This window comes from Bipolaris victoriae, assembly GCF_000527765.1.
Source record: "Bipolaris victoriae FI3 unplaced genomic scaffold scaffold_26, whole genome shotgun sequence".
NCBI classification, from domain to species: domain Eukaryota; kingdom Fungi; phylum Ascomycota; class Dothideomycetes; order Pleosporales; family Pleosporaceae; genus Bipolaris; species Bipolaris victoriae.
The window spans coordinates 59,299-71,764 of record NW_014575366.1 but is presented as its reverse complement, the minus strand read 5'-3'; the positions used below and the strand labels follow the sequence as shown (position 1 = coordinate 71,764).

General features: G+C 50.0%; 6 protein-coding genes across 6 annotated transcripts; 4 read left to right on the top strand and 2 right to left on the bottom strand.

Moving 5' to 3' along the window:
* Nucleotides 1-381: 381 nt before the first annotated feature.
* Nucleotides 382-1,788, top strand: COCVIDRAFT_25065 (hypothetical protein; the record flags this gene model as incomplete). The annotated part of the gene is made up of 3 exons (XM_014702901.1): nt 382-445; nt 503-967; nt 1,019-1,788. 3 exons carry the CDS (start codon nt 382-384, stop codon nt 1,786-1,788), a joined length of 1,299 nt encoding a protein of 432 aa, XP_014558387.1.
* A 650-nt stretch (nt 1,789-2,438) lies between these two features.
* COCVIDRAFT_36178 (hypothetical protein) lies at nt 2,439-3,184 on the top strand (the record flags this gene model as incomplete). The annotated part of the gene is made up of 3 exons (XM_014702936.1): nt 2,439-2,465; nt 2,699-2,851; nt 2,918-3,184. The coding sequence occupies 3 exons, from the start codon at nt 2,439-2,441 to the stop codon at nt 3,182-3,184; spliced, it is 447 nt and encodes a 148-aa protein (XP_014558422.1).
* Nucleotides 3,185-4,357: 1,173 nt separating this feature from the next.
* On the top strand, nt 4,358-6,740 carry COCVIDRAFT_94407 (hypothetical protein; the record flags this gene model as incomplete). The annotated part of the gene is made up of 9 exons (XM_014702935.1): nt 4,358-4,400; nt 4,457-4,507; nt 4,567-4,693; nt 4,754-4,919; nt 5,001-5,299; nt 5,356-5,435; nt 5,562-6,073; nt 6,125-6,158; nt 6,208-6,740. The coding sequence occupies 9 exons, from the start codon at nt 4,358-4,360 to the stop codon at nt 6,738-6,740; spliced, it is 1,845 nt and encodes a 614-aa protein (XP_014558421.1).
* Nucleotides 6,741-7,592: 852 nt separating this feature from the next.
* Nucleotides 7,593-8,789, bottom strand: COCVIDRAFT_94628 (hypothetical protein; the record flags this gene model as incomplete). The annotated part of the gene is made up of 1 exon (XM_014702934.1): nt 7,593-8,789. The coding sequence occupies one exon, from the start codon at nt 8,787-8,789 to the stop codon at nt 7,593-7,595; it is 1,197 nt and encodes a 398-aa protein (XP_014558420.1).
* A 1,382-nt stretch (nt 8,790-10,171) lies between these two features.
* COCVIDRAFT_25061 (hypothetical protein) lies at nt 10,172-10,873 on the top strand (the record flags this gene model as incomplete). The annotated part of the gene is made up of 4 exons (XM_014702900.1): nt 10,172-10,317; nt 10,384-10,472; nt 10,594-10,730; nt 10,790-10,873. The coding sequence occupies 4 exons, from the start codon at nt 10,172-10,174 to the stop codon at nt 10,871-10,873; spliced, it is 456 nt and encodes a 151-aa protein (XP_014558386.1).
* Nucleotides 10,874-11,286: 413 nt separating this feature from the next.
* COCVIDRAFT_94603 (hypothetical protein) lies at nt 11,287-11,855 on the bottom strand (the record flags this gene model as incomplete). The annotated part of the gene is made up of 2 exons (XM_014702933.1): nt 11,287-11,583; nt 11,730-11,855. The coding sequence occupies 2 exons, from the start codon at nt 11,853-11,855 to the stop codon at nt 11,287-11,289; spliced, it is 423 nt and encodes a 140-aa protein (XP_014558419.1).
* Nucleotides 11,856-12,466: the final 611 nt, after the last annotated feature.

Below are 12,466 nucleotides of genomic sequence, written 5' to 3'. Positions count from 1 at the left end.
GGGCACAAGAAACCGAGGTCTGTCACGATTCAGGCTCTCAAAGACCAACCGTATCCCGGCCGACGGCAATGCGCCCTCAGCGTTCCCATCGCCCCCGTTCCATCACCGTCATCCAACCCACTCGCGCTCTTGTTCGTCTATCCACGGGACTGCAAACGAGCGCGTGCAGTGACCGTCGACGCGGATCCGCTATTTGCGATTACACTAGGTGTACAGGCCCCGGCCCTCGGCAGGTTCCCCGCAAGAAGTCGCTCCAGCTTCCGTTGAATCGCCGCTACTCACCAGCCTCTCAACCGTCGCACGCCCTCGCCATCTCGCTGTAATCCATTCTCATCTGCGCGTAAAGGGGGAAGACAGGGCACGTACGACACACAGGACACAATGTCTTCACCATCGCCGCCAAAGCCATGGGAGACGAGCGCCGGCGCGACAAGTGCCTCGGTTGGTCAGTTTCGCCAGTCGATCGGAGTAATAGGGACAACAGTGACTAACGATCGCACAGGTCTCACGGGATCAAACACCAGCACAGCATCCACAACCGCCACATCCCCGACTTCTTCAACCGCTCCCCCACTACCGTCGGTACCCGACTCCCTTAGCACCGTCGCGAACCGCAACGCGACCGCGTATTCCGGCATGAACAACCGATATACCTCACCTTACGGCACAGGCTACGGAGGCATGAGCAGCTACAACTCACCATATTCCACCATGGGCGGCGCGTACGGCTCCATGTACGGCGGCATGGGCGGTATGGGAGGCATGTACGGCGGCATGGGAGGAATGTATGGCGGCATGTATGGAGGCATGGGCGGCATGCCTGGTGACCCAAACAGCAGCCTCACACAGTCCTTCAGCCAGAGCACAGCAGCGACATTCCAACTCATCGAAAACATTGTCGGCGCCTTTGGTGGCTTCGCGCAAATGCTCCAAAGCACATACATGGCGACTCACTCGTCATTCTTTGGTATGTCCCTGACTTGGTCACGCTCGTCTGCCAGTTTCTAACATGTAACAGCCATGGTATCCGTTGCCGAGCAGTTCGGAAACCTGCGACAAACACTCGGTTCGGTTTTGGGCATATACACCGTCATGCGGTGGATAAGAACCGCCATCGCAAAACTTACCGGACGACCCTTGCCAGCCGACGCAACCGCCTTGACTCCCGCGAGCTTCGCAGCCTTCAACGGCCGCATGCCAGACGGCTCACCAGCACCCGCAAAGCCATCAAAGAAGCCTTTCATCGTGTTCATGCTCGCCGTATTCGGTCTCCCATACCTAATGGGCAAGCTCATCAAGGCCCTCGCCCGATCACAAGAAGCCGAGGAGCAACGAAAGATGCTAGAGAACCCGCACTCGGCACAACCGCTCGATCCCAACAAGCTCGAATTCTGCCGTGCACTGTACGACTTCACTCCCAATGCCAACATGCAGGGTATGGATCTTTCAGTTAAGAAGGGCGACATGGTTGCCGTTCTCAGCAAGAGTGATCCTATGGGCAACGCATCAGAGTGGTGGAAATGCCGGTCAAGGGACGGTCGCGTGGGCTATCTTCCCGGCATCTACCTAGAGACTATTCAGCGGAAGACACCCGCTCAGATCACCAGTGGAAGCCAAGTCGGAAGCCCTGCTGGAAGCAGGACCCAGACAATGACCAGCAGCAGTGCTACAAGTGGAACTGCTACCATGACCGAGTCAAGCATGGGAAACAAGGCTGGACCAAAGATTGACAGCAAGGCAGGAGATATGGGTGTTGAGAGTTTCCAGAAGGGCGCATTCTACTCGTAGGCCTAAAGGGCTTGTTCTTGAGCAATCTGCTCGTTTCATTGCATATGGCGTTTTTCATATCATCACTTTCTGGCCTGCAGGCCTGTTGTACAAAGCTTGTTCGGGAAAAGGCTGCTGTTAAGGCGTATGGCGCTCAAAGATATCACGGACGGAATCAATGACAAATTTAATGTTCAGCAATTCTGATATTGATAATAGCACAATATGACTATCACGTGAAGATGCAGCTGGTTCCATGATCTAAGGCTGCATCTAACATGGGTGTGCGGATAGGCAGATCCGCGCTCACGTCACTCGCACATTGAACCTCCAAGCTCCAAAGCAAACAGCGCAAACTCCCGCCCTTCCCTTTTCCTGTAGAGCTGCCTTTACCTGCCGATAATTCCGTCGCCCTTTCTTCGACTTCAACATTCCAGACTCCCTTCTACTGCGAGTTCTACGATACTAGGCTGCCACGTACAAAGGTCCACCGCTCTGCCCCTCCCCCACCGACCATCCTTTGTTGCGCCCGCGTAGACCGACAGCACCACAACACCATACCTGAAGCTTCAGCAAAGGAAGCATATTCTTTCGAACGATTCTGGGAGTATTCAACTTGAGTTACACGTGGCAATCCATCTGAGGAAGGAGAAGGCGCAACTCGGTTCAACATGTTCGCATCCAAACGGCTAGGCAAGGTACGTGTATACAACAGGATGTAGATGTGAAATTACGCGCAGTAACAATTGTGTAAATAAAACAAAGCTAACCAACCTTCCAGGAGCTATCTAAGGTACCGTAATCCTCCTGTCCCTTGCGTATTGCACAGACTCGCATCCCCTCGGTCAAGTCGACGCGCCTAACGCACGATACACAAAAACATAGTAGTTTCATGCATATATATGGAATGGTCGCTAAATCAGAGGGACAGATGCATGAGAAGCTTCCGCCAGGCATAACACTTGTTCAAGCTGACGACTTCCAAACCTGGCTCATGGACATCAAAGTCATGGACTCGAATCCCATCTACGAAGGCGAAACATACCGCTTGAAGTTCAGTTTTAGCCCGCAGTATCCTATCGAGGTATTTGATTCCTGCTTCGAGCTAGTCGAATTCGCCTAGCTAGTTGCTAAACTCCCCACTTCATAGGCCCCCGAAGTCGTATTCGTCCGCGATGAAACTCATCCGATACCCTGGCACCCGCATATCTACTCCAACGGCATCATCTGCCTCGACCTGCTAGACCGCTCTGGCTGGTCTCCCGTACACAACGTGGAGAGCGTATGTGTGAGCTTGCAGAGCATGCTCACGAGTAACACGAAGAAGGAAAGACCTCAGGGAGACGATAACTTCGTAAGGTACAACACCCAGAGGCCAAGGGACATCAGCTTTGTGTTCCACGACGAGAAAGTTTGAGACTGTGGCAATTCTGGTTTACATGGCGGGGGTTTTTTTTAGAACAAGGGGCATTGGTGTATTATAGAGTTGGTGTATGGCGTTATTTTTTTAAGGGATATGGAGGCCAGGAAGGGAAAGGACTGGGCGTTACATGATGACGGTTCCGAACATGGAAGCAAAGAAAGCTTGTCATTTGATCAAACCTTCGATGAGGACATAGAAAATCGGTATGCTGAAAACTTTCCATCACAGTAAGAGTTTGATTCCACACTATTCCTTGCTGGTATTATAGCTACCAGAATGAAATCAAATTTTTGATGGATCCGAAGCAATTTAGTCTACTAGTCATGTGTAAGGTTGTTAGCGGTATGTGTATGATTCTCAGTCCGCCTATCTGCTTGAGAGCTTGGACATGGTTTTCTAGACCCAATACCAGAGTGCAACCATAGAGACAAAACGTGGTTTGTGGACATGATGTATCGCAATGTCTGGCCACACTTTTATATCCATATATATGCTACTAATGGCTCAGCTTTGGTGTGATTTTTCTGTTTCGTTAGGACGAAGGCCTCTGGGTCGAGATTCGTGTCTTTCCCAAGTATCTGGAACAAAGAAACGCGATCCAGGTTGCCATTCTGCAACTGTCTCCTGAAGCAGAGTTGGTATTGGAGTCAGCGTCTCCCGCAGAAACAAAAGAAATATGCTCGCTTCGAGAATGGACGGATACCTGGGTCCACCAGCAGAACATGAGTGTCAGCTGCACAGCCTATGTTGTTACCTTCTACAAAGGTACTCGCGCTCTAGGATGTGGAATTTCTCTGCCCGCGAAGGGTACCGTTGTTCTTGGAAACTCGGAATGAATATTCTGCAAAGCCTCGCTCAACTCTTAGCATCTGAGGAAAAAATAAAATAACTCTCTCCGAGACCAACCGAGGTTTGCCTCAAGGTTTTGCTGCCTCCAATTATTTTATTTTCCAAGGTATCGATAAGCGCCGGCGAACAAGTTAACCGAGTGCGCCTAGCGTCGCCCGCCGACACTACGAACGATCCCTGCGAGGCCAATTTTTCTCCGTTCGCTCGCCTTTAAGCAAGCGCAAAAAAGATTCCCAGCCCTTTTTTCCCACCTTCTCTCCAACATCTTCCTGCTCTTCAATTTTACTTCAGGTTGTTCCTTCCACACACACCGCAATCATGAGCGAAGAAGTCTACGAGGGTGCCATCGGCATCGATCTTGGTGCGCAACACTCGCAATATTACCCCACAGTGGCATGTGCTAACCGATATCCCTAGGCACTACCTACTCTTGCGTTGCCAACTACGAGGGCACCAATGTCGAGATCAGTATGCGCCCGCTCAATTCATCCTCATCAAAGCAATCGTCTAACCATGCTTTCCCACAGTTGCCAACGAGCAGGGTAGCTTCACCACTCCCTCGTTCGTGTCCTTCACCTCAGAGGAGCGTCTTATCGGTGAGGCGGCCAAGAACCAGGCTGCTATGAACCCCGAGAACACTGTCTTCGATGTCAAGTGAGTTTTGTCTTTTTCGCAGACATGTTGCACATGCGACCAGTAGACTGACTTTGCCAGGCGTCTCATTGGTCGCCGATTCGAGGACGAGACCGTCACAAAGGACATCAAGTCATGGCCATTCAAGGTCATTGACCAGAACGGCAGCCCTATGGTCGAGGTCGAGTACCTCGGTGAGAAGAAGCAGTTCTCTCCTCAGGAGATCTCTGCCATGGTTCTCGTCAAGGTACGATCTGCGCCCACATACCCTGTTCAGCGGGGCAAATACATACTTTGTGTGGCGAGGCGGAACTAACATACCCCACAGATGAAGGAGGTCGCTGAGACCAAGCTCGGAAAGAAGGTTGAGAAGGCCGTCATCACTGTGCCTGCTTACTTCAACGACAACCAGCGTCAGGCTACCAAGGATGCTGGTGCCATTGCTGGCCTCAACGTTCTCCGTATCATCAACGAGCCCACCGCCGCTGCTATCGCTTACGGTCTTGGTGCCGGTAAATCCGACAAGGAGAGGAACGTCCTCATCTACGATCTTGGTGGTGGTACTTTCGATGTGTCTCTTCTGCACATTCAGGGTGGTGTCTTCACTGTCAAGGCTACTGCTGGAGAGTAAGTCCTCTTTTTTGCTCCACTATACCAACATTTTAGCTAATTAAACACTACAGCACACATTTGGGTGGTCAAGACTTCGATACCAACCTCCTTGATCACTTCAAGAAGGAGTTCACCAAGAAGACCAAGAAGGGTACGTGGAGTGATGAAAAATTTCCTTTCCCCTCAGAAGTCGACTGTGGCAACCACGGTGGCAACGACACCATTTCGAATGGCTCTAAGCCTGCTGTACTTCGATACTCCTACTGACATTCTGTAGACATCAGCGGCGATGCCCGTGCTCTCCGTCGTCTCCGAACTGCTTGCGAGCGTGCCAAGCGTACTCTCTCCAACGCCACTCAGACCACCGTTGAGATCGATTCTCTTTTCGATGGCGAGGACTTCAACGCGAACATCACCCGTGCTCGTTTTGAGGACCTGAACCAGAAGGCCTTCGCTGGCACTCTGGACCCCGTTGCCCAGGTTCTCAAGGACGCCAACATCGGCAAGGACAAGGTCGACGAGATCGTCCTCGTTGGTGGTTCTACCCGTATCCCTAAGATTCAGAAGCTCCTCAGCGACTTCTTCAACGGCAAGAAGCTTGAGAAGAGCATCAACCCCGATGAGGCCGTTGCCTACGGTGCCGCCGTCCAGGCCGGTATCCTTTCTGGAAAGGCTACCTCCGCCGACACCGCTGACCTCCTCCTTCTCGATGTTGTTCCCCTCTCCCTTGGTGTCGCCATGGAGGGTAACATTTTCGCTCCCGTCGTCCCCCGTGGCCAGACTGTTCCTGTGAGTATTTATTCATTCCTGCTTAGAACATGACCTGACCTTTTTTTTCAGACTATCAAGAAGAGGACTTTTACCACTGTTGCCGGTAAGATAATCCTCACTGCCTGTTTCTGACCATGTACTGACTTCTTTAGACAACCAGCAGACCGTCCAGTTCCCTGTCTTCCAGGGTGAGCGTGTCAACTGCGAGGACAACACCTCGCTAGGCGAGTTTACCTTGGCACCAATCCCGCCCATGCGGGCCGGAGAAGCGGTTCTTGAGGTTGTTTTCGAGGTTGATGTCAACGGTATCCTGAAGGTCACTGCCACCGAGAAGACCTCCGGCCGCAGCGCCAACATCACCATCTCCAACGCCGTTGGCAAGCTCTCGTCAACTGACATCGAGAACATGATCAACGACGCCCAGAAGTTCAAGTCCAGCGACGAGGCTTTCAGCAAGAAGTTCGAGTCCAGGCAACAACTCGAGTCCTACATTTCCCGTGTCGAGGAGATGGTCTCTGACCCCACCACTTCCATCCGCCTCAAGCGTGGCCAGAAGGAGAAGATTGAGTCTGCTCTCTCTGATGCCATGGCTCAGCTCGAAGTTGAGGATGCCTCCGCTGAGGACCTGAAGAAGAAGGAGCTCGCGCTCAAGCGCACTGTCACCAAGGCTTTCTCTACCCGATAAGCGCATCATGTACGAGAGGCGCCACATGGGTTGGCGGGTAGGAAGTAAGGGCGCAGGTGCAGGATACCCAGACTGCAAGCTGTGAACGGAGTTTCATCTATTGCGGCTTTTAACGATAGACTTGGTGTGTTTGGTTCCTTCTTCTTTCATGGGTTCCCGTTTCCGGCATTCATGGAACGTGAAAAAAAGTCTTCTTTATGCTTTCACGACGATGCCTGACGAAACGATCGTAACGGATGTTCTGCAAAAGTATGCCTGGCGGTCAACGTCTCTTATGTAGTTCACGAGGTAGATGCACGGAGAGAGAGGAAAGGAAATTGAAATGAATTTATTAAATTTAACCTATGTCCCATCCTTAATTCTTGCTTTTTCATTGTTAAGATATTTATAAGTCTAAATTCCGTCCTTATATCTAAGGATAACTCCTAAAATAAACATCAGTGAATGGCTTAGTTGCGAATAGGCTTGGTTATATATTGTACATCTAAGGATTGAGATGTCCAAGGTAGTGCCAGCATACAAGGCGGACTCTGACCAGTATACAATGGTAAAAGAAAGACAAAATCTCAAGGAATCTTCTTCAGCATTTCATTCGCCGCCACTCCTAGCTGCAATATTAAAAAAAATGAAAACGAAGTTCTTTCCTTGGCGAAATGAGTAAGAACTCTTAGCAGAGATTTTATCTTTGTTTGGTGGAGAGAGAGAGATGCATATGGCATTGAAGTTTCTTACAATAATGTCACATCTACTATAGTAACAATTGAAACTAACAAAAAAGAGGCATTTAGATTGAATCGATCAACCTACTATACGAAACGAGACATGAATTTCTTTCGGCCAACGCTGCATGTTCTACTGCCATGCATAGTGCTCATTGTTCACCCACAATGGTAGCTCTTTGCTAATTCCACCTTGCTCGTCATACCACAGCAAACTGGCAATGTGATCCTCCTCCCGCTCTTTGAAAGCGTATTCCAATCCACTGTCCTTCAGCATACCTAATACCAGTGGCGTTGGGTCCCACAGCTTCACTACGTCGAGCTTCCATTCAGTAGCCTCAGCCTGTGCAGCTTGCAATACGGCCTTCAAAAGCTCAATCTGCGTCTCGTAGACATCCTTTTCTGGTCTCTTGGCAGCGTCCTTGGGAAGTCTTGTTGCAGTTTCATCACCCTCTACGACTAGTCGCTGTATGTACAAAACGTTGCTTGACTTCTCGGCACCGAGGGGACCATAATATCGGTGCAACCATGTCGCCCATACTTGCTTGCCTGGAGATCCTACTATGACTCCCTTTGCAGGTGGCGTTTTCCCGAAGAGATAGTCGGTCGCAAATTGTTCTTTTGCGATGTGCCAACCCATGTGATCTACATCCGGTACGATTGTGAAACGTGCTTTTTTGATCTCATCTGCAGGTACTGACATGTGAGAGCGTACTAGAGCTTCATCTCTCTTGCAGATATCGTCAAGATCGTTCTCCATGATCGCCTTGGCCAGGGGTGGCCATGCAATGGGCTTCGGTGGTAGTTCGACTTGTGAGTTCGTGATGTTCGGAGTCCATCCCAGCTTCGCGTAGTAGTCTTTCCCAATATCGGAGTAAAGTGTGGTTCCAATGCATGGAAACTTATCGGTTTGCCATCTATACAGTTCCTTAATCAACTCTTGCATCATGCGACCGGCGTAACCACGGCGGCGGTACGGTGGTGCGCAGAAGACGCTAGCGATTCCATGTACGATATTATCACTGACTTCTCCTTGTGTGTTACTGGCCAAAGAGTGTTTCCTGAAAGTTTCGCACGAACACAAGATATGTCGTTTGTTTGGGACCGAATCTTTGTGGACGAGAACCCAAGTAGTCATACCTCCATCTCTAGCTAAAGGGACCGTTGTGAGAAAACGAGACTCCTTCAAGTAGAGGGGAGGGGTAAGGGAATCGGCCCATTCAGTGGAAGTGCTGTTCCAGATTGTGGCACATTCATCCTCAGTCGGATGTCGTAGGATGAGATCAGGACTTTTTGAATCGGGCAAATCCTCCTTTGGTAAGACATCCATGGCTATAGAAGTTAAGAAATCTTGTCAGGTGTCTGACTACGGAGCCGATAAACCGTAGGATTATCTCTCTTACCGGAGTCAGCGGACGATGTTGCAGTTGCAACTGTACACGTGGGGGACAGGGCTTTATGTATGGATGGAACTTTATTTGCGCACCAATCTGCGGCTGGTTAAGTATAGACAAACTTGCATGGTTAGCATTAGCCCGAGGTAGTGTTCCAGAGAACTCACGTGACGCTATCGGTACCACATACTTCGCTCTAAGCTCCAACCTTTCATAGTAGCCATATCGCTGTATTACTTTTACACATAAGAAAAGAAGTCTATTCATTTCACTATTTATATTTTATGTATCAAAAGACCTTAAATAATAGTATCTTATGCTAAACATAACTTACTTTGGTAAACTTTGCCCTCTTAACCTCTATTTCCGGTCGTACTAGTTGATATGACATGACTGAGCGAGTTCATGCATCCAGTACAAGCTTGGGTATAGAGTTCGGCAGTATCTTGGCATGGCTTCTTGTAAGTCTCGCTGTATGCAAGAGGAACAATGAGGCTGTAGTTAGTGCTGAACCATCCGTGTCTATCCAAGCACACTGTCATCACTCGATCAATGCCATCAAAAAATCTTGCGGAATGTATTATATTAGGTATCGTAGCTACATAACCGTGTGGAACTCTAATGTGAACAACTCCCAGCTCATAAGTCCAAGAAAGCAGACTCTCATTATGGACTAGCACATAGAGAGCTACTCAGAGAACCGTGGCAGATACCAGTAGAAAACTGTCTACCTGGCAAGAGCTCGTTCAACCACTAATCTCAAAATCTGCTTCTAGTCAGTCCGTGTTTCCTTTCGAGGCCTGATGTGAAGAAGTAGATGGGTATAGCATATTTCAGAATATAAGTTGAATGCACCGGCAAGACCCGTTAAGGCCTCGCCTAAAATAAGAGGTATCAGAAAATAATTTTGGTGGATCATCACTGTGCTGTAGCAGAAAAGAGATGAAAGAATGAACGTACCTTTGTGAGAATATGACCTGTTTCGTGCTGTGTGTTAATAGCGCGCTTCAGCAGAGCGCATCAGCAGAGCAGCATCAACAGCGCCATCAGCATGGAGGTCGTCGGCTGCAACAAAGCACAAAGACGATGTTCTCTGCATGGTGGCTGTTCCAAAGCTGCGAAGTGTGAAAAGATGAGGGTCGACAGACTTTTTGTCTGGCAGCAGGAGCTTTGACGCTAAAACGGCGCACGGTCCACCACACACCTAGCCGAGCCGCGAGAAATTGGTCCTTGGATCGCGAACTTCCAACACGACTTCAAGCCTTCCACACGTCTCCGTACTAATCCACCAGCTCGCCGCCCGGTACATTCATTCAAAATGGGTCGTCTTCACAGCAACGGAAAGGGCATATCAGCCTCCGCCATCCCCTACTCCCGCAACCCCCCTGCGTGGTTGAAGACCACCCCGGAGCAGGTTGTCGACCAGATCTGCAAGCTCGCCAGGAAGGGTGCTACTCCTTCTCAGTAAGCCGAACCCATTACGATAAAGAGATTTTTGGGGGGAATTGCATATACTGACGGGAATTGCAGGATCGGTGAGATCCTCCGTGACTCTCACGGTGTCGCCCAAGTCAAGGTTGTTACCGGCAACAAGATCCTCCGCATTCTCAAGTCGAGCGGTACGATTGCCCTATACACATGAAAAAGCGCACGTCGACACAGCTCTGCTCCCGCGTGAGAGCATCTGCGCGCTATACAAATCTGCATTTGTTGGTCTAGGCTAACATTTTGCGCATAAAGGCCTGAGCCCCGACATCCCAGAGGACCTCTACATGCTTATCAAGAAGGCTGTTGCCGTCCGCAAGCACCTCCAGACCAACCGCAAGGACAGGGACAGCAAGTTCCGCCTCATTCTCATCGAGTCCCGTATCCACCGTGTAAGTTTAGCCGAAGATATAGTTCTTAAAAAAAAGAGACTCGAACTAACAATTCTTAGCTCTCCCGTTACTACAAGACCGTCGGTGCCCTCCCCCCTACCTGGAGGTACGAGAGCGCCACCGCCTCTACCCTCGTCGCATAAGCAGATGTAGGATTGGTGTGGCTGGTAATCGTGATGGAAGACATTTACGTGGAGTTTATGGGCATGGATGCTTGCTTTACGGATACCTAGCAGCATCACGATACGGAATGAATCAAAAAGCATCATCATCTCAAGATGAAATTATACCCAATTGCAATCGAGGTGCCAGAATGTGTGTCGTGTGTGGTGATGAAGTTGATGCTTTTTTTACCTGGGTATCTTTTTCTTATCGTATATGCCGCCTATCTGCCTTGAGCACTGGACGAACGCCAGCTATGCCTGCTTGGTCTCTTCTGCAGTGTACCCCATGGTAACCCTATTGCCACCGTGCTTGCTTCCCATTCCCTTGCTCACGTCCTCGTCATGCACATACCACACGCCTCTATTCCATTTCCCACCCCACACTCTCTCTTTCAAGCCCCCTCAACCTCCGCACTCTTCTGCGCCAAAAACTCACTCAACCACTTCAACGGCTTCTCCGGCTCCTGCGTCGCAAGATGCTTCATCGCCTCGAGCAAGTACGGTGTCACATGCTGATTCAAATACACCCGCGTCGGGCTCCCGTGCGGAATCGGCTGCGTGGGCGCCTGTGCCGTTGGGTACGGCGAGTTGCGCGACGATGCAGGGGCCGTGGCGGGATGTGCTGCTGGGGCGCTAGGCACTGGTGCTGAGGGCGTCGTTGTTGTTGTTGTTTGCGAGGGTGTTGGCGGCTGTGTTTGTGTTGTTGTTGTTGTTGGCTGGGGAGGTGCTTGGGATGGGGGTGAGGGTTCTGCTTGGGGCTACATTGTTGTTTTTTTCAGAGTTAGGAAAGAGAGTACTTCTAGGAGGGAATATGTGTGGAAGGGGAGAGAGGTACCGGTTGGTCGCTTGTAGACTCTGCCATTTCTACGTCTGCGAGTTGCTGCTGCATTTGGGCTTCGCCGTTTAGCAGCGGAGCGTCCATGTCGTGTTCTGGCGCAGGGTTTGGGGATGGTTCGGTCATTTTGCGGGTTTCTTTGTGGTGATTTCTTCAATTAATTGACGCGTAATGGCGCGATTTGGTAGAGTGGACAGAGTGGTTGTTAGTGCTGGGATGTTGTGTGGATTGTTTCTGGAGGGTAGCTCTAAGCTCTGCTGTGACGTTCGGCGATTGCGGGCTGGCCTCGGCGTTTGCCTGAAGGGCTTCTTCCTTCACTTCACATTTAAAAGCACGTCGCCAATTGCTCTTGTCACGTGTAGAAAGACTAGAAGGCCATGTCCGCAAAATAATCTTGTATATCTGACTATCACCAAAACTGATCTAAGTTGCGGATTAAAGAACGCATGCTAAACACCCAAAACGCCGTGCTACAAATTAATGCATTTCTGTCTTCAACTCGTGTTTGCTCAACCGTTGTATTCGTATTTCATGTGCATATTCATATTTCATGTATTTCATCTCCACTTACTCCTCATCATGTAACCAATGCGATGGTCCAACAAAGCATGCAGCGTGCGCAAAAAACAAACAAACATCAAAGTCAAATAACGAACAAGGAAAAAACAACAACAAGGAAATGTTCTCGCGGCGTGACACCCGAAGAAAACGAAACTGCTGGAAATGAATTCATGTCC